This window comes from Micromesistius poutassou (genome assembly GCF_964030765.1).
Source record: "Micromesistius poutassou genome assembly, chromosome: 16".
NCBI lineage: Eukaryota > Metazoa > Chordata > Actinopteri > Gadiformes > Gadidae > Micromesistius > Micromesistius poutassou.
The window spans coordinates 3554517-3577110 of NC_140286.1; the positions used below are offsets into that span (position 1 = coordinate 3554517).

At 50.6% G+C, this 22594-nt stretch overlaps 1 protein-coding gene across 1 annotated transcript in view; it reads left to right on the forward strand.

The window, feature by feature from the left end:
- The window catches only part of cdh24b (cadherin 24, type 2b), a gene marked incomplete at both ends in the record, with an annotated part of 54072 nt that overhangs the window by 25227 nt on the left and 6251 nt on the right, over nucleotides 1–22594 (forward strand). The window contains 4 exons of the mRNA XM_084481435.1: nucleotides 670–1041; nucleotides 4368–4575; nucleotides 6827–7352; nucleotides 8619–9641. Of these exons, the coding sequence (XP_084337561.1) occupies nucleotides 670–1041; nucleotides 4368–4575; nucleotides 6827–7352; nucleotides 8619–9641 (2129 nt within the window). The remainder of the gene's footprint in view (nucleotides 1–669; nucleotides 1042–4367; nucleotides 4576–6826; nucleotides 7353–8618; nucleotides 9642–22594) is intronic.

A 22594-nucleotide genomic window follows, 5' to 3' on the forward strand; every position in this document is an offset into this window, starting at 1 on the left:
TCCGTCTTCTGCCTCCCCATGGGTCACTCTCTCTCTCCCTCTTTCCCTCTCTCTCTCTCTCTCTCTCTCTCTCTCTGTCTCCATCTCTCTCTCCCTCTATCTTACTTTTCTTACTTTGTCTCCTCCCTCTCCTCTCCACCTTTGTATATCTTCCTCTCCCTCTCTCTTTATTTCTCCTTCTCCCTCTCTCTCTCACTTACTCTCTCATTTATTCTTAATTCTTTAATAACTTAAAATTAAAAAGTTAATGTGAGTTATAGACTGTTTGCAGGTTTTCAAGAGGGCGTTGTAGAGTAGAGTAAACATGTGCGCCTTCTAATTTAGGATGAAGATGCTAAATCCTTTCGCCTGATCATTTATCGAATCTGAAATGTTTAAATCTTGAATTAGAAATGTGTAAATAGTTATGAGTGCTGAATAAATATGCATAAGAAGTGTTAAAAAACTAAACCCTCTCCCCCCTGCTCCCTCTCTCCTCCTCTCCCACTCTCTCCCCATCCTTATTCTCCCCCACCACTGCCCACATCCCCCCTCTCTCTCTCTCTCCTCCTCCCCCCCTACCTCCCTCATCCCCCTATCCCCTACCTCCCCCTTCTTCTCTCCCCTTCTCTGCCTACCCCCCCCACCCTCACCCCCTCTGCCTCCCACCCCTCACCCCGGCTCCACCAGGCCCCACAGCCAGCCTGGTTCTGCTGTCCCACCTGCAGCCCATGTCCCGCTCCTCCTCCAGCGCCTCCACCCTCACCCTCTACGTGCCGCTGGTGCTCCGGGACGGGACGTCGGGCCTGACCAGCACGGGCACCGTCACCGTGTCCGTCTGCCCCTGCCTGAGGGGCGGGGCCCGGGCGGAGGAGCGGGAGAAGGGGCGGAGCCAGGGGGCCCTGACCACCTCGGGGGCTGAGGGGGAGCAGGGGGGAGTAGGGGCCGAGTGGGAGTGGGAGAGGGAGGCGGTGTGCCTCCCCCAGCAGTCGTCGCTGCCCTCCCCCGGGCTCAGCACCGCCGCCCTGCTGGCCATCCTGGCCTGCGTGGCCACGCTGCTGGGTAACACAACTTTACCTCACAACATGTGACTGATATCACGTGATGTTACGTTAGGACATGTTGCTTAGTCCTGATAGCACATGATAGTACAGTAGAACATGTTACATTTATATTCTCTGAAATGGGGCCCACCACCTCAAAGAGACTTACCTGGATAGATAATGGTTAAATAAGTGAAAGGACATCACATTGGCTTAAATGGCAAATTACTAAAATGGCATGCGTTTTTGCGCTTTCTTTGAAAGTGTTTCAAAGAAGTTGAAAACAATCAAAGCTTTGGAGAACGACAATTGGAGTTACTGGCTCCACCAACTTTCTTAAACCAATCTGGACATAGTGCCGGGTATAATAGGAATCACAAAACAAGGTCAGTAGGACATTTGTATTATTTTTGGTGGCAGTGCAAAATGGGAGTCCATTATGTTTATATGATATTTTATTGGTTGTTTTTTGTTGTTGTTTGTCTGCTTGATGTGAATGCTGTTCAATGAACAGACCCAAGGTCAGTCTCAGTGGCGCTTAGCTGGTTTCTATCACTGTTCATTACCCTGTTTTTTGTGGTGAAAAACCTTAAGTGTTTCTGTATCTGCTTCCAATCACGTATCGATTTAACACCCACTCCTTCCCATAATATCAACGCTGTCCCCTTTCTAGCTGGTTCGCCTACAGCTACTAATCATAGGAAATGTTTTGAACTTTTAAAGCCGTTAAAAGGCTTTGTTTCATAGAATCTGTATCAAATAGCTGCAGCTTATGAGTCAGCAATCTCCTGCGACCCCCATATGTAAATCAGGCAGCCCAAAGCGGGGCCAGACCCCCGGGTTGGAACCACACTGTGTCAACACAGCGCTCGCAACTGCGAAGCCGTCCGTGCCCCAGCTGAGTCACCAGGCTAGCGGCGAGCGCAGACAGGTCAGGCGTTATCTCCCCGCGGCGCCCCCGACGGCACTCGCGTACACTCAGAGCAGGACAGGAAGCTACCGGTCGCCATGGATCCACCGAGTTCACATCAGCGACCGGGATTCCATTAGCACGTTAGCTTCCGCTGTTGCGCCGTGTCATTGTTGTTATCTGGTCCTCCTGCCAAGGTGGGCCGCTAATCACTACTGGAATAACAGGAGGGGGGGGGGGGGGTACTCAGTCTGTGGGACAACGCCCGTTATAGAATCATCCCAGCCACCTTCGTCTGGGACGTCTCCTTGTAGTGTGGCTTCTAGGGAGGGAGAGGGGGAGTGAGGAAGGAGACGGAGATATACAGAGAGAGTGTGAGAGAGAGAGAGGAGGGAGGGAGAGAAGGAAAAGAAGAGAGAGCTGACGGAGGGGAGGGAGGGTGTGGGGCTCCCACCCAGGTCGGTGAGAGTGCCGGTGGTGGCAGTGTCTTGGCCCCGTGCCATCCGACAGCACACAGCGTCATCTGTTTCTTTATGTTGTCATTCTGTTGCAGCGCCGCTTATGGCTTTGTTGATGGCTGCTGTTATCGTTAGGCACAGGGACAGGGAGAGAGAGAGAGAGAGAGCGAGAGAGCGAGGGGGGGAGAGAGAGTGGGGCAGAGAGAGTGGGGGGGAAAGAGAGGCAGAGAGTGAGCGAGCGAGGGAAATGCAGCATTTGTCACTACGGTGGATCTCTCTGAAACAGGAAGTAGGGGTAGCCGGAATTCGTCACCATTAGAAGTACCGTTGCATTACTCGAGATGCACCGCCACACGTTTGCCTCCCAGCGATAGCAGTTTTTTAACTTAAGTGTTTCTTTTAGTCCATAGTTTAAGTCAGGTTGGTTTGTGAAGCGCTTTGACACAGTTAAATACGATTTGCATTGATCCACTGGAGCGGTCGTGAAAGAGAATTAACTGAGCGGAAGGAGTGGACAAAATGACATCCAGCAGCTTCACTCTTCAATTTCATCATCTTTACCATTGTATTGTGTTCCGGGCCGAGCTCACTCTTCCTCACAGTATAACGTGGTAATGAGTTTTCAGATAAAATGAATGAGCACTGCTTTCAAAGAATTTGAAGTATGTTATTCACATCTTATTCATCAGATGTTTCCAGTCAGCAATGGTCGTCACCCTCACACACACACACACATACACACCTACTACTGACGCCAACAAAATCCTCCTCTCCCACCGATACATTCTGTGCTCCACAGACACAGACCCCCCTTCTCTCTATGCTCTGAGAAACACATAACGCCTCCTAGATCTAACCTAGAAGTGAGGTGGTACTGACTGAGAATTGTTATGAGAAGATATTGCACAGCAATAGGTCCTAATGTTTGCTTTATGTTTGTTTACCGAGAGATAAACACCGTCAACGGGGGTGAGGAACAAACCCAACAGAAAGAGGGCTTCACAGGAGCGTACTTATTCTACTATTTACTCCGATGGAAGGATAATTTGGTAAAAGAAAACTCCAGCACCCCAGTGGGAACGGGCTCACTGAAATGCAACGTTAAGATCCTAATGCAACAACGTATGGTGTCTGGCACTGAGCGGCTTTTAACCGAAGTAATGCTGTTAATCATGCTACCTTCACGTTTGCTATCCCCCCACACATTGTGGCCGAAAGTCTGCGTGGTGTTTTTGCTCGCCGGCTGTTGCCTATGGCAACGTTTAGCCCCGCAGAGCGCAGGGACGAGTGCTGTTAACAGCCAGCCTCCTGCTGGCAGGTATTAATGCAAACGCTATTCAGTACAAACAGAAACCTGGGGATAGTCAGGCAGCGTTGTGCGCCCTCCTCCCCCCCCCCCCCCGGCCTCCGGACTGCGGTCAGACAGGGCGTTAATACGGTCGGATGTCCACCGAAGCCCCCCCCCCTACTGCTGACCCCATTTGTTGCCGTTTTGAAAATGTGTGCGTTTTAATGACTCTCTCTCTCTCTCTCTTCCTCCCCCTCTTCCTCTCTCACCTTCTCTCCCGTCCGCTCTGTTCTGTTTCTTTGAATCTTTCTCTCTCTCTTCCTCCCTCTATTCCTCTCACTCACACACTCTCTCTCTCTCTCTTAACTTTGTCTTTAACTCTTGTCCTCTCCATCTCTTTCTCGCTCTGGTTATTTATTTTCCTCCTTTTTTTCCCCCCCTTTCTCTGCTGTTTCGTTGTCCTTCTCGCTCTTTCGCTCACTCCCCAACTCTTTCTTTCTCTCACTCTCTCTCTCCTCCCCTCCTCTCTGTTTCGTTGTCCTTCTCGCTCTTACGCTCACTCCCCAACTCTTTCTTTCTCTCACTGTCTCTCTCCTCCCCTCCTCTCTCTCCTGCCCGCCTCTTTCCATCTGCCTCTCTCCTCTTCCCCCTCCGATCGGCCTGTACCCTTGAACCCCCCCCCCCCCCAGCAGTCACAGGCCTCTCCCTGTCCCTGCGCCGGCAGAAGCGTGACTCCCTGTCGCCCCTGGAGGAGGACGACGTGCGGGAGAACATCATCACCTATGACGACGAGGGCGGTGGCGAGGCCGACACGGCCGCCTTCGACATCGCCGCGCTGCAGAGCGCGCCGCACAGCTCGCGCACTCGCGGCTACCGCACGCTGGACAGCAGGAATGTGTGAGTGGCGGGGGGGAGGGAGGGACGGAGGGAGTGGAGGGAGGGATGGATGGAGGGAGGGATGGAGTTTTTGACGGGGGGAGGAAGGGTATGGAGGGGGGAGGGAGGGAGGGGGGGTAAGGAGGAACTGGGGGCATGGAGGAAAGGAGGGATGGGAGGTAAGGAGGTATGGGGTAAGGAAGGAGGGGGAGGGAAAGAGAGAGGGAGGGCTGGAGGGAGAGAGAGAAAGAAAGGAAGCAAGATGGCGGGAGGATGGATGGGATGCTGGAAGGGAGGAAAGGAAGGAGAAAGGAAAGGAGAGATGGGGGCGACAGCTGGATGGATGGACAGACGAAAGTAGGGAGGGAAGGGAGGAAGGGAAGGGGGGGAAAGACAGAGGAAAGGACAGAGGGAGTGAGGGATGAGGGAAGGACATAAAGCAGGCAGCCTGAATGGAGTGTAACACTGAACCAGCGAGTGCACCGGTTGGATACTGCTTACGTTGTGAACAGAGACATTTTGAATATACTGTTATTGTCTTTGAATGGCAGCTGTTCATAACGGCTTGTGCCTTTGTCTTTTACAAATGTTCAAATATTAAAATTCACGGTACTACGACGTCTAAATATTAATAAACCAGCTGTTAACTGCGGGAAATAATCTGCATCTACAAAACGTGCAGTTAATAAAAGGCGGTTTGACAGGCGTGCTAGCCTAAATCAAGCCGCATTATGCACTTGTTTCTCAGCCGGAAGGGGTTTGAAAATTATCGAGGACCCTGGCTAGCTATCAGTCAATTGTAAGTACAAACAGATGTGTTCTGGCACGTCTGATAACGCCTGTAGGTGATTCGCTGTCGGGGTTCTGGGAGTTTCTCGGAGAAGCGGTGGAACTTTTTTTTTTACGGCTTGTTTGTTTGCGCGTTGGCATGCATATGCATGAGTGCGCACGCGTTGAGTCAGGATCCCGGTGTTTGTGCTGAATATCGAGTCCCGTTCTGCTGAATCACGCCTGAAAAGCTAATTGGCTGGCCCCGCTTTGTAGTTTGGTGGAACAAACAGCAGAGTGTCAGAATGCAGACCTGCTCTCGATGAGGTGGCCTTCATCTCTTCGCCGACACTTAATTGGTCCGCTTGTGGTTATTTACCGCGCCGCGCTTGTTAACCCCATCGAGTCGTAGACAGAACGGGGCGATCGAGCTCCGCGTCTTTGATGTCCCACTGTGTTGTGTGTTCACGCCCACACGTGTTCTGACCCCCCCGCCGTGAGGTGGTTAACAAAGCTTTGATGTTCCTCTCCACTAATCGCCACGGCGTAGATAATGAGCGGGATGGATCAGATGAATGGATGAGTCATGTCCGACTCCTGCGAGATGTCAGAGGACGTCTTGATCGTTATGCGCGCCGGTGGTGCTTGTATCTGTCGGTTCACTTTTTGAGAACAAGCATTTGATCAGGGTAAAGAGCGATATGCCACAGACAAAACATACTCGGTTGAGACTTAAAGGGGACATATTATATCACCAGGTGTGAGTGTGATTAGCCATTACAATCCGTTGAAAATGTGCCGCTTCTGACATCACAGGTGGGTGTGTCCACCTAGATGGATGACGGATGGATGAGCAACGTTTGCTACAGTCCACTGGGTAGGCTGGTAGACTGATCTACCCAGCACACATCTAGGTGGACACGCCCACCTGTGATGTCAGAAGCGGCACATTTTCAAAACGGCTTCACAATCACACCTGGTGGTATAATATGTCCCCTTAAAGATTCAGGTTTATATACACATTGTTGATGTTATTCAAATAAACAGTTGAATTTCCGCACAGCACAAGCAGGTGAATGTGCTTTGTACTCAACTCAGTACTCGACTCAGCTCAAAACAAGACGTCACAGCAGTGGAAGAAAACACATACCTCAATCGGCCAACAGATACATCACTTGAAGTGCAGTAAAGTGAGGGAATTACCTTGGTGCTGTGAGTTTAGCGTCCATATTGCATGGGTGAATGAGCAGTTTTAGCAGGGGGCTGTTGGGTTGGGTGTTAATGTATTCTGTCTAAATTAAGCACAGGCTTTTATTCGCGCTTTGTCATAGTGCCTGCGGAGGCGAAACGACCTGACTAAGGCTGGAGCCCATGGTGGTTTATGCCTTAGTTGAGGGTGGCCGACTTGATTTACTGTGGTCAGCGAGCAGGGCAAAGATCTGAAAACGAGACGCCCGCACTCAACCAAAACGCCTCCCCCCTTTGCTCTGCTCCCTCTCTCCAGAAGGTACTCCCAGCACAGCCAGGAGAAGGCGCGCACCTACAGCTGGGCTCAGCACCCGGGCGTGGACCCCAACTACCCGGGGCCCGGAGCGGGGGCCCTCTACGGCCGGCTCTGCTACAGCAGCCACACCCTGCCGGTGCTGCGGCGCGGCCCCGCCGGGGGCCCCTTTGAGCAGGGCGTGGCCGAGCCCGGCTACCGCATCCCCGGGGGGTCCGGGGTCCACCCGGACCACTCCCTGGTCATCCAGAACCAGGCGGCCACGGTGGGCACCATGGAGTCGGGCGCGGTGTACATCAGCCCCACGGAGCGTAACGGCGGCGGCGGCGCGGGCTGCGGCGGCCGGAGGGGGAGCCGCTCGGACTGCCGCGACGGCGCGGCGTCCCAGGGCCGGGTCAGCGCGTCGGACGGGGGCACGCCGCGCACCGACGACGGCCGCGAGAGGGGCGGGGCTGGGGGCGGGGCCAGCAGCAGCTGCACCACGGAGGGCAGCGGAGAGGAGAAGACCAACGGCCAGGAGGGAGACTGGGTGAGGAGGCGCAGGGGTCGGGGCATAACGCCGCGTTCACACTTGTGCCTCCGTCCGTTCTGTCGGCAAAAGTCAGATTGCGTTGTGCGAATGTACACAAATGCACTGTCCGGTGAAATCGCCTTTGTAACACAACCCCGGGAAAACACATGGATATGTCAAGATGCCCCCATCCGTCGACGGACGTGTGCAGTGTGAACACGGCGTTAGAGGCACGAGGGAGGGAGGGAGGGGTGGAAGGAGGGAGGAGGGAGGGGTCTGTATGGATGCAGACGCATGGATGGAGCAATACATGGATGAATTGATGAATGGAGGATGGAAGGATGAGAAGGAGAGGCATAGTGAAGGAGGTGCGAGCAGACGGATAGCTGGAATAAAATGTGATACATTCATGAAACGAGAGGCAGGTGCATTGTAAATCTTGAATGAATGATAAAAATGAAGTCTTGATCAAATATAAATGTCTGCGGTTGTTAAAAAGAATTTGAATATTTTCCTCGCCGTTCCTCAAACAGCAGTGGAATTAAATCACACCATGCTGATTGCAAGGGAGGATTTAAACAGTTAATACTTCTTCTCCACAACCTCTTTCTTCAGCGGTGGATAATTGATGGTTACTTTGTTTTTTTCACCTGCTGATGGCTTCCCTCTCATCACATCTCACAGTGCAGTGTTAGCTCATTCTAGTCCACAGCCAGCCACTAACCCGCTAACACTACCTAATTCTCCTCTCTACCTCCACCTCTACCTCCCTCTCTACCTCCAACTCTACCTCCCTCTCTACCTCCCTCTTTACCTCCATCTCTACCTCCACCTCCCATCTTCCCCACCTCCATCTCTACCTCCACCTCTACCTCCCATCTTCCCCACCTCCCTCTCTACCTCCACCTCTACCTCCTTCCCTACCTCCGTCTCTCACTCCCTCTCTACGTTTAACTCTACCTTGCCTTCTCTTCTGGACTAATATTAATCTAATCTTTCCTCAACTATCCATCTCATGTCCTTTTAATGAATCCCTTTAACCTTCTCTCTCTATCACTCTCTCCATTATCCTCTCTCTCTCTCTCTCTCTCTCTCTCCATCTGTGTGGTCTTGGATTTATCCCTGCAATCCCCCGCTACGTCTCTCCTCCCCATCTCTGCTGACCGTACCCCCTTACACCCTTAACCCCCCCCCCCCTTAACCCCCTACACCCTTAACCCCCTAATCCCCTCCGGCCTCGGTCCCGGACTGAACCCTCCACTGCTCCCCTTCCTCCCCCTGCAGGTCCAGTCCCAGACCCTCCCCCGGGAGCACCACCTGGTGCTGACCCGCTCCGGCTCCGTCATGGGCCCGGGCCCGCACGGCATCGGGGGCTGGGTGTGCGACTCGGCCACCCTCCCCCTGGCCGGCCGCAGGGCGTCCCGCGCCGTGCACTCCCCCAAGAGGGCGGGCTCCGGTCAGGCGGGGGAGCCCGAGTCCGGAGGCGCTGGAGCCAACGGGAACGGGAAAGGCGGCGGCGGGGGCGGCGGCGGCGGCGGCGGCGGCAGCCCCACGGAGAACCAGCAGCAGCAGCAGCAGCAGCAGGGGGGGGGAGGCGCCCGCAGCTACGCGTCCGGGCCGCAGGGCGAGGTGATGGTGGGGCCGAGGGACTACGCCGCCACCCTGGGCCGCGGGGGGCTGGAGCTCAGCCGGCTGGACCGCGACGGCCCCGAGGGGGGGCTGCTGCTGAGCGGGGGGGCGCCGCCCGTCTACCCGGAAGGGCCGGGCTTCATGGGGGACTGGCGGGACCGCGTGGGCCTGGGGGGCTACTTGCTGGCCCGCAGGGATATGAGCCCCCAGATGTTGCCCTTCCCCGGCCAGGCCCGGGGGCTGTACGGAGGCGGGGGCTCCGCCATGGGCTTCGGCACGGCCGGCTGGGTCCCGGGCATGGAGCCCGGGGTGAGGGGGATGGCCCCCGGGCCCGGCGGCGGCGGTGGCGGCGGGGGCCCCTCCCTGGCCCTGCGGGTGGGGGAGTTCCTCCGCCTGCGCCTGGCCCAGGTGACCTTTGACCCCACACAGCCGCCCTATGACTCGGTGCAGGTGTACGGGCTGGAGGGCAGCGGGTCCCGGGCGGGCTCCCTCAGCTCCCTGGAGAGCGAGGGGGGCGGCGAGAGGGAGGACTGGGGCGCCGGCCTGGAGGACTGGGGGCCGCAGTTCCAGAAGCTGGCCCAGCTCTTCAAGGAGAGGGAGAAGGAGAAGGAGGAGGAGGAGCAGGAGAAGAAGAAGGAGGCCGAGGAGGCGCAGGGGGAGAAGAAGAGAGGCGCGGCGGTGGGAGGAGGTGGAGGAGGAGGAGGAGGAGGAGGAGGAGGTGGCAGCTGCGACAACAAGAAGAAGAAGAAGCGCGGGGAGAAGGAGGAGCAGGAGCGGAAGGAGAAGGCGGGAGAGGGAGGCGCTGCGAAGAGACAGGAGGTGACGGTGTAAAAAAGAAAACTGAAACGCAGCAAACTAAAAGCTGGCGCGACGTGTACAAAATGAGAGTGGTAAGCGGGCGAGGGCGAGAGCGACGGCACAGAGGAGAGAGAGTAATGGACAGAGGGGTGACGGAGGATGGAGATGAAGGGATGGAGAAATGAAAAGAGACAGAGAGAAATGAGCCGGGGGGTGGGGGGGGGGGGGGAGAGGGAAGGGGGGGCGGCGGGGTAATGAATGTGGGGGAGGAGATGGTTGGTGGGCCAGGGAGTTGGGGGTGATTGATGTAATTTACAGCAATAAGTGTTGGATCACTGACACGCCCGGGCACAGATAGCGAGATACAGAGACACCCTGCTCCTCTTCCTCCTCCTCCTCCTCCTCATCCTCCTCTGGGCGATGGCGGTCTGCTGGAAACACTTTGGACAGATACAAGCATTCCGGCCAAGACTTTTAATACAGATCTCACACTTGGATTGATAGAGAAAGAGAGAGAGAGAGAGGGGGAGAGGGGAGACGGAGGGACGGAGAGGGAGAGCCAAGAGGCGGAGAGAGTAAAGATGTCGTTTTGTTTTAATATGAGTTCACTTTTCCTTTTGTGTGTGTGTGCTTACATGCACAAGAGTGAACATTCTAACTGTCTGAGCACAAGCACATGAAGCGGAGTTACTCCAAATGTGGGAAGTCGGTGCATCTGGGTGTGTGTGTGTGTGTGTGTGTGAGTGAGTATATGTCTGTCTGTCTTTAACTGTGTGTGTCTGTCTGTGTCTTTATCAGTGTGTGTTTGTTTGTGTATGTGTGTGTGTGTGTGTGTGTGTGCGCGCGCGTGCTTCAAACAGTGTACAAGAATGTGGGTGGGGAAGCAAACACACACACAAACACACCAACAAACACACACACACACACAAACACAAGGGACTTTTGGAACAGTGGGATATTTTTTTCTCCCCGGGACAATGTGCCAAACGTAAACAATCAACAAAAAGGCTGAGAGAGAAACGAGGCCCAGCGATAACAACGGAAGGAGTGGACGTCTGAATTTAAACACAAGCATGAGGGCGGGGCCAGCCAGCGCTGCAGGGGGGGCGGAGCCAGCACTGCAAGGGGGCGGAGCCAGGCTCGGACTCACTTGTACAGAACCATTGTTTTTTTATTACATCTGCAGTGGCAGTAATGTGAATAATTCAACTCACTACTTCATTCCAGATCAAAATGATGAATCATTTAATTCCTGCAAAAGATTTTCCCCTTATCTTATGCCCGCTAGGATCAAAAAAAGAAAACGGGAACAATTTTAATGATGAACGGATATGATTTCACTCTTACGTCGCACCGTGATGCGTTGTTATGTTTACATGTATTACACAGACACACACACACACACACGAGTATGCACGCACACACACACACACACACAAGGTATTAACGCAGTACAACACACACACACACACACACACACACAGTGGACATGCACATCCACACACACATGCAGGACTGGGATGCTGTGTAATGCATTGGCTACAGTCTGAGATCAGATATCGGAGCCAAGAAAATCCACAACCAATGCATTTTCCAGCCCTTTTTCTGCGACGTGAAGTTTCTCTGACGATATAATTATGAAACCCTCTTATTGATGGCTGGAAATATCCAATATGGTGCGAAGGTCATTTGTGTTAGGAATCTCCTCCCGCTAAATCAGTCTTGAGGACCACCTGCCGTGTGATTAAAATAATCATGGATAATGGTCGAGCAGGCAATCAATACTGCACCCTCCCCCTGCCCGCATCACTTGAATACACAACAAAACAACAACAACAACGACAATGCGGTTGAACATACTCTACATCAGCAGGCGCCCAACTAAACGTTTATTTATTCATTTCCTGTCTCTTCTTTAAGAACACTGGGATGCTAATGAGTTGAGTTTTCAGCTGGAATGCACTTTTGATACCGTGTTACGTTCACTAATAGATTATAAATACTGTGGAGGATTCGTGTTATTTTCTAAAGATGTCTATGGAAAAAAAAAAATCAATGTCTGTATGTAAATGCAATTTAAATGTAAATATCACCGGATAGTATTGCTAAGAGAGCATCTATATATATGAAAATGGAGGGGGGAAAAAAATACTATAAATGTTGAAATAGGGCACACAGCTGTATGTTCTACAGAGGTTTATTTCAGTTAAGCTAGCGGTGGTCGCTCAGCTACATGCTTTTAGAGTAATGGTCAAACATAACGTCTATTTGAAAGCTGTTGTTGTTTTTAGTTGGTTTTGGGCTGGCTTTTATGTGAAATGGGACAAGTCAGGGATTATACAATTCTATGTCATCTGTTCTTTAGACCTTTATAAGTCCAAGCAACATAAAGTCTGGCACAGCAAAATAAAAATCAAACACCAACATGTTATTTTTTTCAATTCCCGAAAGAGGCTCCATCGGAAGAAGTGTGAGCCAAAAAATAACCTTTTAAGAAAGTATATCCTTAAAGAAATACACACAAAATTGGCACATATATTATTTATAAACACACTAACTGCTTTTTTTCCTCACTTGGATTTCTCGCCTTGGAGGTGAAGGAAGATTTACCTTTTGAACACACACCGACTGAAAATAATAATACAAACCCACTCATTGCACAACCTCGATTAGCTAATGGGTTTTTCTCGACTGTAACTTTCTTGTTACTATTGGTTTTATTTTCCCGTTCAGGTGTGGCGGTTTGATGGTGTGCTATGTGATGGTGTTCTGCTTTATGCGCTGGCCACTAACATGACTCTGACAGCCGCGAGCGATGGAAGAAATGGGCCTTTTCACTCTCACTCCCACTCTGTTCCTACCACAGTGTTAAAAGTTAGCAATTTGTTAGCAATTTAGAGGCACAATTATTACAGAAAAACGGTTTGAGTAGATTGTTCTGTCCGTCTAACGGTTGACGATTCTGTTACAATTGTCGTTATCGTCTGTGATGTCTGTCTCGCAATCGTGTGGCTGCCAGGAATCGCTCCGCTATGTTGTCAACGAGCGAACGCCATGTAGCGGCGGCGGCGATCTCCCATCCGTACGAGTCATACCGTTGGTTCCATCAGTCTAAGCTGCTGTGGAATCCACTAGAAGTGCCCCTGTTTTAGCACCAGGTCACCGCATCCATCCAGTTGTGACATCACAGGTGGAAGAAACCGGTTTTGACATCACAAGTGGCAGTATCCAGTTGTGAAGTCACAAGTGGCAGTATCCGGTTGTGACATCACAAGTGGCAGCCTCCGGTTGTAACATCACAAGTGAAAGTATCCGGTTGTGACATCACAAGTGAAAGTATCCGGTTGTGACATCACAAGTGAAAGTATCCAGTTGTGACATCACAAGTGGCAGTATCCAGTTGTGACATCACAAGTGGAAGTATCTGGTTGTGACATCACAAGTGGGAGTGTCCGCCCAGATGTATGATGGATAGGTAAACTCTAGCCTGTCAGTGGCTACAATCCACCCTTCATCATACGTTTGAACGTTTTCCAACATGCTTCATCATGTTGGAAAACGTTCAAACCTGTGATGTGACAGGAGTAATTTCGAGGCCTTTTAAGAGCCGAACACCAGCCACGCTGCCCTGGAGGTTAGACATGAGGCGTTGCAGCCATCAATGTCAGGTAACTAAACTATACACGAATCCGGGGAAATACTGAAAGTTAACAAGTTGCAATTACTGCGACGGAATTCCCCTACAATATGCCGGCGTTTAAATGCAAGCAGTCCTAAGAAGAATTGTACATCTGGCAGCCGCAATGGCATCGGCGTCAAGATAGCGGTGCACACAAAGCGGTGGCCGGATTCGTGTGTAGCACATCTACTCCGCTCGCTAGCTCGTGTCCCAACAACCTTTCATGGTACACAGTCCCAATCAGTGGTGTGCCATGTTTAAAGACAACGTCCTCCAGTGTGACAAACTTTAAAGTAAGGACACTGCAGCCTAATTGGTGTGCTATTCGTTAGCAAGCGAATACGAGCCTCCCCTGCTTAGCTAGGAATACACATAGATGATGGATGGACTGCGAATCGTGCTGCAAACTTTTTGTTTTTGTTTCTTTATGTGTTGTTGTTTTGGCCTCAGCCACATTGTTTGAAGTCAATCTCTTTAATCATGCAGTCTGTGTCCACTGAGATATATTTGAAATGTTACATTGTTTTTTTGGGCACGACAGGCTTTAAATATAAATGCTCCCACCTTGTGTGTTACGCAATACCGCATCAACAACACCCCCCCCCCCCCCCCCCCCCATAAAACTCAAAGACCAGCCGCGACTTGAGGACTCTACCCGAGGTTCTGATTGGCTGCAGGTGTTCCCACTTCTATCTTCCTCATCAATTAATCCCCTTAACAGCTATTTCCCAGCTGAAATCAAAAGCGATGATTATTCCAGATTTCAGGGGAGGGGGCAGTGACTAAAAGGCCACTCCATGGATCTCATTATCCCTCCGTTCCAACGCGCAGCGAGCAGCAACTGCATTGGTTTTCAATCAAACCCGTGATTAGCCTCGACACTCGGTGGAAATGGAGCTAGGGCGCGAGTGGCGTCGCAGTTACCGCGGCAACCCCTAAAATGGCAGACCGAGCACCAATCCAAAAGTAGCCCCCCCTCGGTCTTAGCATTACTCACAGTGCATGTAGGTCTGATGATGTCGTCGGGTGTGAGTGGTTGGAAGTCGAGGGGTTCTGAGCCAATCAAAAATGTTCTTGATGTCTGAAGGTAGGGGTGGGGAGGCTGGAGGGAGGGAGGGGGGAAGGGGAGGGGGGGGGGTCTCATCCGTGTTCTGTTCCCCTTGCACGATGTCGTCCGAGCTCCACATGTGGCATACTGAACAAAGTGTGTACTCGGTTCTGTCTTGACTTTTTCTTTTTTGTAAAATTTGAATAAAAAATGCAATGTACGAAAAAAGATGGAAATTGGAGCCGGACCTTGTCGTTTGTGTGTGTGTGTGTGTGTGTTGGGGGGGGGGGGGGTTGGGGGGGCTGTGTGTGTGTGTGTGTGTGTGTGGGGGGGGGGGGGGAGGGGAGGGGGGGGTGTGTGCCCTGCTTGTGCCAGAGGTCACCTGCGTCTCAAACTAATCAGACTCCTGCGTCTTTGCATTTGCCTCAGTGGGCGAGACGGCACCGACTGCAAAAGAAGGATGGGGGTGAGGTTGGTGGTGGAGGAGGTGGAGGTGCGGGCGGTGGTGGTGGTGAGGGTGTGAGGTCACTGATGGAGGACAGACGGCGAGGACAGCCAAAGAACAGCGCGGGGAGAAGAAGAAGAAGACAATTTCTCTTTTCTCATTTGTTTCGGCGCCGAGCAAAATAAAAAAAATAAATAAAAAAAAGGGAATGGAAAAATAAGCGATTTGTGATCTCGGGGAAGCAAATAGAGCATGTCTGACAGCCACTACACACTGATGATGAGGAGCCCCTTTACGGAGCCCTACGGGGCCCCTCCGGCAAGCCGCAGGTCTGTCTCCATGGTAATGGATTGGAGTGAAGAGGGGGGGGGGGGTCACAGGCGCCATTTTGTAGTTTGGGACTGAACGGCTGATTTATGGGATGTATTATTGTAATCGAATGCGGACTGGGAGGAGAGTGGGGGGTGGGGGGGCTGGGGGTTTGGTAGGTGTGAAGGTGGGGCTATTTTGGTGGAGAGTGATCGAGTTAGCCTTGTGTCTGCCACTGATTATGGCGATAATACCGCGCCTCGCATCGGGCTGGGCCGGGAGGTAAAAGGGGGGGGACTCCACTGAGCAGTGTTAGCGGTGAATATGCTATTCCCCGGCCCCCTTCATAGACTCCGTTTGTGATTAGTTTCCAGACGGTCTTGCAGGAGGACTCGGGAGGGGGGGAAATTGTTCGAGTGGCCTTCTTGTGTTCTACCGTTTCATAATAATTTGATTTACTCGCCCTGTTTGTGTTAGTGTGTGTGTGTGTGTGTGTGTGTGTGTGTGTCTGTGTGTGTGGGATAGAACGGTGACCTGGAAATTAGTTCATGGAAATTACTTTTCTCCCTCCCTCCCTCTCTCTCTCTCTCCCTCGTTCTCCTCTCTCGCTCTTTCTCTCACGCTCCCTCTCTCTCTCTCGCTCTCCTTCTCTTTCTCTCCCCCTCTCTCTCCCTCTCTCTCTCTCTCTCTTGCTATCTCTCTACCTCTCGCTCTCTCTCCCTCCCTCTCTCTCCCTCTCTTGCTCCCCCTCTCCCTCTCTCTCCTTCTCTCGCTCTCCCTCTCTCTTTCTCTCTCGCCCCCTCCCTGGCACGGTGTGTGTGTATATTGATTTTTGGACCTAACTTGCAACATGCAGCGTTTCCCACCAGTTTGACCCGCTCCTGATAGGGGCCTCATCAGGGCCGCCAGGGGGGGCCCTGTGTGCTGCAGTGCGGCATGGGGGGCCCTTAGGGGCCCATCTACAATAATTCCTCCCTGCATAATTGATGGACGTATAATGGGGTAAATGACACGGCCTGCGTTGTTAGGCCTGTGAAGTCATGAAGACTAACTAGCTAACAGGCACTAGCTAGCAGCTAGCCCCGGTGTGCTGCGGAATTTCATCACCCAACGAGTCGCCTGGTAGCCTGTGTGTGTGAGAGTGAGTTTGCGGTGCATAAGTTGACTGTGTGTGTGGTGTATGTGGTGAGTTAACTGTGTGTAAGTGTGTGTGTGTATATGGGGTGAGTTAACTGTGTTTGTGACTGTGTGTGAATAAGGCTACATGGCTTTTCTTCATTCTGTTTGATCCTTGCTGACACACAGCATCCCCTCTGGTCATCCAGCCCAGCGTGTGTGTGTGTGTGTGTGTGTGTTTTTGTGTGCCTATTTTTCCATTCGGAAAAGGGAAAAGGAGAGAGAGCAAAATAAAGTTTGCATGTGTGTGTGTGTCGGTGTGTGCGGCGCGCCTGTCAAAGCTGTCTGAAAGAGCAATATAAAGTTTGTGTGTGTGTTCATGTGCACGTGTACACGTGTGTGTGTGTGTGTGTGTGTGTGTGTGTGTGTGTGAGAGAGAGTGTGAAATCCCAGCTCGGACGACTGTGAAAGCACACGTTGATAGTTCTGTGTTATTAGAACACTATTAAACGCTGTGATGAACTGTTGAAAAGGTTTGCTCTGTAATTGAATGTCTAACGAGCATCTAACAAGCCGCTTAACTCCCCCTGTCGCCATGGTTTCCAGCTCCACACACCTGCCCCTCGCCACACTCAACTCTTTTCTCCATCTCGCTCTCTCTCTCTCGCTCTCTCATCTCGTCTACATCTCTCTCTCTCACTCTCATCTCTTCTACATCACTCTCTGTCTCTCTCTCTCATCTCTTCTATATCTCTCTCTCATCTCTTCTACATTACTCTCTCTCATCTCTTCTACATTGTTCTCTCTCTCATCTCTTCTACATCTCTCTCATCTATTTTACATCTCTCTCTCTCATCTCTTCTTCTTCGCTTTCTCTCTCTCTAGCCATCTCTACCTCTCTACCCATCGCTCATCTTTATTTAATCTGTCTCGCCATTTCCCTCTCTCTTTTATCATGTGCTCACTCTTCCTCTCATTCGTTATCTCTGGCTCTGTTTGCTCTTGTCTGTCATCCAATTCACTCAATCTCCCGTTTTAATGTTTCCCTTCTCATTCTCCCTTTGTCTTGAATTGTCTTTTAGTACCTCCCATTCTCTCTCCCTCTCCTTCTCTCTCTGTCTTTCTGTCCCATTGTATCCATCCCTTTCTCTTACCCTCTCTCCCTCTCCCTGCCTCCCCCCCCTTTCTCTCTCCCTCTCCCTACCTCTTTCTCTCCCTCTCTCTCTCTCTCCATCTCTCTGTCGTCCACCTGAGTCTTGCTCCAGTTTCCGTGGGATCCAGGGCTGAGACCAAGAGGAGAATTAAATCTCCATTAACAATCTTAATGAGTCTTCGATCCCCCCCCCCCCCATCCCCCCAGCACCATGACAGAGAATCCATACTGTAACTGGGAGACAGTGGAGGGAGGGGGGGGGGGGGGGGGGGGGGGGGTGCGAGCGAGAGCGTGGTTATGACTGTCTTTTTAGGATGGAGGAGGAGCCATGTTACTGGGTAGGTCACGTTGGTGCCGGGGGCCAGGTCGGGAGTCATTTAGTTAGCAACACTGTGGCTGTGGGGCTGTAGTAACACACGCCGCCGTCAATTAAACAACACACATGTTGTGTTCGCCGCATGAGAAACCCGGAGGGACCAGGAGGGAGAGGAGAAGAGTGGAGACAAGGGGGAGGTTTAGGAGAACTGGGACGAGAGAGGGAGGGAAGAGGGAAAAGGAGAAGGAGAGAGAGGAGGGTGTGATAGAGAAGGGGGCGGGGGTTGGAGGTCAGGGGAGGGGTTGGCGAGGGTAAGTTATTAGTTCTAAATCTTTATTGGGATGTGAGCCTTGTCTTTCTGCTCCGCGACATGGCGTTAGCGGAGCTGACATAATCCTTTAGCACGCTTCCGCAAGCACAGATCATTTCCCTAATACCACAAGCTAATCATTCAAAGACGTTAATAAGCATGCACACCGACACACACACACACACATACACACACCCTTTCCCCCCTCCCCTGCCCATAAACATTTACAAAGTCACAGCACTGGCTTGCTTTAAAACACACGCACACACACATACACACACGCACACGCATGCATAGATAAAGCGAAACATACATAATACATGCCTTTGACCTGTGTGTGTGTCGTCATGGGACCCGTGTAACTGCTGTGTGTCTGCCGGAGCGGAGCGGCGGTTTAAAGCGATCCTCTCTCCACTCGATAAGAGGAACGGCCTCTTGACGGTTTTATTGTCGCCAGCCGTGCCATCTTAAAGCATTAGGACCGGGGATACTGCCGGGATGTGTGGGGAAATAGCGGCGGTGGAGTGCAGTTCCAGGCGGATTTAAGATTGTAATCCGTGGACAGGTAACCCGGAAGCTCAGTGAAATAACAATGAGGCCCAGAGGAAGAAGGCTTTACGTGCCCTGTCGAGATGCTGTCAGGCCACGGTCGTAGACCTATACATAACATGAATAAAATGTGTCTTTAGGATATTATATCGAAACACTGAGGGCGGGGAGATGTTCTCCGTTAGGCTTTCGCTGCTTTTCTTATTTTTTCATATAAATGTGTTTTTTCTGGCTGAGTCGATGGGATGAGTCGAGCAGCATGATCCTATCTGAGGTAATGTTGTTGAGTAGGTAAAGAGTCTATTTCTCTGCCTCTCCCTCTCTCTCTCTCTTTCTCTCTCTCTCTCTCTCTCTCTCCCCCCGCTCTGTCTCTATCTCTTACCTCCTCTCTCTGGCTCTCACAATTCAATTGGGTTTGGTCTCTAGTCTAGTCAACACGGCGACAGCGTGCGCATGCGCCGTGTCTCCTCCCTGCTTCTTCCATTGCACAATGCCTTGGATCAAGATCAAAGGGAAAAACAACGCCAAACTACTCCCCGCACCAACCCCCTCCGAAACTCGATAAACGGGGACAAACCCCGAATCAAACCGCCTCATTAGCCTGGCCGTGCGTATATTGGTTCATTAGCCAAAACAAGCGCGGGAACATCAGCGCCTCAAGGTAGACGCGTCGTTTGCGGTGCATCGGCTCATCTAGGGGATGTAATGCCTGGCTCATGGGTCTAGGCATGACTCCACATCTAGTCTTCTAGTGCTGCCGTCACTTAACACAGGGTTTATCTGAAGGGTAGGGCCCGCGTGTGTGTGTGTGTGTGTGTGTGTGTGTGTGTGTGTGTGTGTGTGTGTGTGTGTGTGTGTGTGTGTGTGTGTGTGTGTGTGTGTGTGTGTGTGTGTGTGTGTTTGTCAACCACGGTGTTTGAGTGACTGGGATGAAGTAGAAAAACGCTAAAGCCTAATGGAAGGAATAGATGTCCCGCTTCGTCTTTATGAAAAGTGCAATACAATAGTAGCGTTTCAGCGTCAATCTTAAGTTATTCTCTCTAAAAGAGCCAACTTGTAATATTCCATTTTAATGGTTGAGGTTTAAGAAGACATCTTTTTTAAGCAGCTGTCTGCTCGATAAATCGCAGCCTGTTCTAATGGCAAAGTGTATGAATAATATTTCAGTCATTGATTCAAAACGTTAATCATTTCTAGTACGACGTGGAAGTATTGCTTTCTGCTGCCCCAAGTATTTCAACAATATTCATTAATTCATGTTATGTTAATGTTGAACATTCAGTTTTATTCCATTTCCATTATTAAACACCCGACTGTAGTTTACACTGCTGTTTGGCAGTTCGGCAGACATTAAAATAGTTATTGGTCTAGCCTATATAGGCTGTTTTTATATTGAATTGTATTCATGCTGACAAAAGCAACTACATTAAAAGATAATAAAATATGACAAACCAACATTTCGAATAAAGGCATATCCAACTTCAACGCCTAAATTAAATGTTCCAAGTAGGCCTACCTTCCGAGTAATAATCGTATTATAAAGGGGCTCAGCCTACCACCTGTACAACCACAGCTGTCTCTGAACACACAGCCAGGTGTAGCTCGTGTTCATTTGCAATCTACAATAGATCAACACAGCAGGCCGAAGGCAAATAGGCTAAGAACAAACAGAAAGCTTCGCTCTTTTCTTTTGATATCTGCTGCCACCTGGTGAGGAAACACACGTCAAATAACTTTTTTTTGTAACGGTTGCATCATCATTGAATCATCAATAGACGTAGGAAGACGTTGAGACACGGTCATGATTTTTTCACCATATAATCTTATCAGAACAGAGAAACCTTGAAACACACGTTCAGTACCACGACGGCAGTAATTCACCGTGCTGGGAGCTCTCCACGGTGCTGATTCATGGCGGTAGACGACTTGACATAGCACCGAGATCCCGCAAACCAGCAGTTAAAACACACCCGTAAAAGGAATCTTAACGTATTTTATTGATTTGTTAACATAAAATGAACCATCCCTGCCTTAAATTGAATGCAATTCAATTCAATTGCATTTAGCCTATATATATGGAGGGATGTAAATGTTTTATCTCTTTAGGAAAATATATAAAAAATGATTCTATAAACTGTAAATTCACTTGCAAGAGTAAAAAAAAGCATCAAATTCGGATGTTTTTTTTAACCATTAAGCTTGGTTATCAGGTCACTACATTATCTGTGTTGAGGTTAACTGGACTAACTATGAGTAGTGTTACCTGAGCATCAAAATCATTATCAGTCCACTTTTTTCGCCTTCAATTATGCTACAATGGACGCTGCAGTGGAGAGTGATTTCTGCTCTTCCCTCAACCATCCTCATTATCTAGTCCCTTTCATTCCCTGTCCATCAAACCCTCCTCCTCATACCTGTCTCGCACGGTGTCTCTTTATCTCTTTATTCTTTCTCTCTATCTTTCACTCTCCCTCAGTCCCCCCCTGTCTCTCTCTCACTCACTCTCTCACCTTCTCCCTTTCACTATCTCTCCCCCCTCTCCCTCTGTCGCTCTGTCTCTCTCCCTCTCTCTGGCTCTGTCTCACTCTCTCTTTCCCTATCTCTCTCTCTCTCTGGCTGTCTCTCTGCCCCCCGGTGTAGCCAACCTCTCCAACAGTAATCATCTTCTCGATGCTAAACTTAGCATCTTCCTCGTGCCAAATTTGAGATGGAACACAACACGGTGATTAAGGCTGACACTTCAGACTGGGGCTGCTGTGTATATAAATAATATAAATACAGGCCTCCGTTTAAGTTATTTCTTCCTCGGATTACAAGCGCAGCGAGCACTGTCTGTTTTGCTCACAGTTTCGAGACATCTAGATCTAATTTGAGCAACACATTCTGTCCGTATAGTACCGCTGTCTTCGGTCTTGAAACTGTGAAAGTTTCCTTGCGTGTGTCTCTCTTTCTGATTCACCAGAAGCAGCAGAACAGGATGTTCCGACTGCACCCCGTAGTTAAGCGCTGAATTTCTGGCTCGCCATCAAAACCCCAGGAATAGCATCGACTATACAAATGCTGATTCACCACCTAATTCCTCCATAGCGACAGTTTATATAATATGTATTTTTATTCATCTGTATGGATACAGTCGTCACTGCGTTTCTACGGACGGTAGCAATTAAGACAGCAGCTGGGTGCTGAAGACGTTGTTTTTTTTGTATCTCCTCGTCTTCGTATCCTCCTCCTCCTCCTTTTCCTCCTCCTTCTCCCCTGCTCCTCTCCTGCGTCTGTCTCCCCTGACATTGAGAGGGAGGATAAAGACTACAGCTGCTCCTGGAGGTGATGGGGAAGAGCAGGGGAGAGCGAGAAGAGGAGGAGGGGAGAGAGAGATGAGGAGTAGAGAGAGAGAGAGAGGAGTGTAGAGAGAGGAGTGTAGAGCGAGAGAGAAAGAGAGAGAGGAGTGGGAAAGAGGAGTGTAGAGAGAGGAGTGGGAGTGAGAGCCAAGAAGGGAGAGAGAAAAAAGGAGGGAGAGAGAGGATGAGTGGAGAGAGAGAATAGTGGGTGGGCAAGAGGAGTGGGAGAGAGAGAGAAAGAGGAGGAGGGAGAGAGATGAGTAGAGAGAGAGGTGCATGGAGAGATAGGAGGAGGAGAAAGAGTGGATGTTGGTGATGATGATGAGAGGGTTTTGTTTAATGGAGAGCGAGAAAGAGAGAGAGTCTGGGATGAGAGGTAGAGAGAGGTAGGTGTACAGATAGAGATCAATAGATGGATAGGGACACAGAAAGCATATAGAATAGATGGATGGATATATTTATAAATGAATTTACATAAACGGGTACAGAAGAGTGATCAACAGATATGTACCAACAGACCAACTGTCTTGGATGGATAGGGTGAAGCAGAAGACATAAATAGAGATAGTG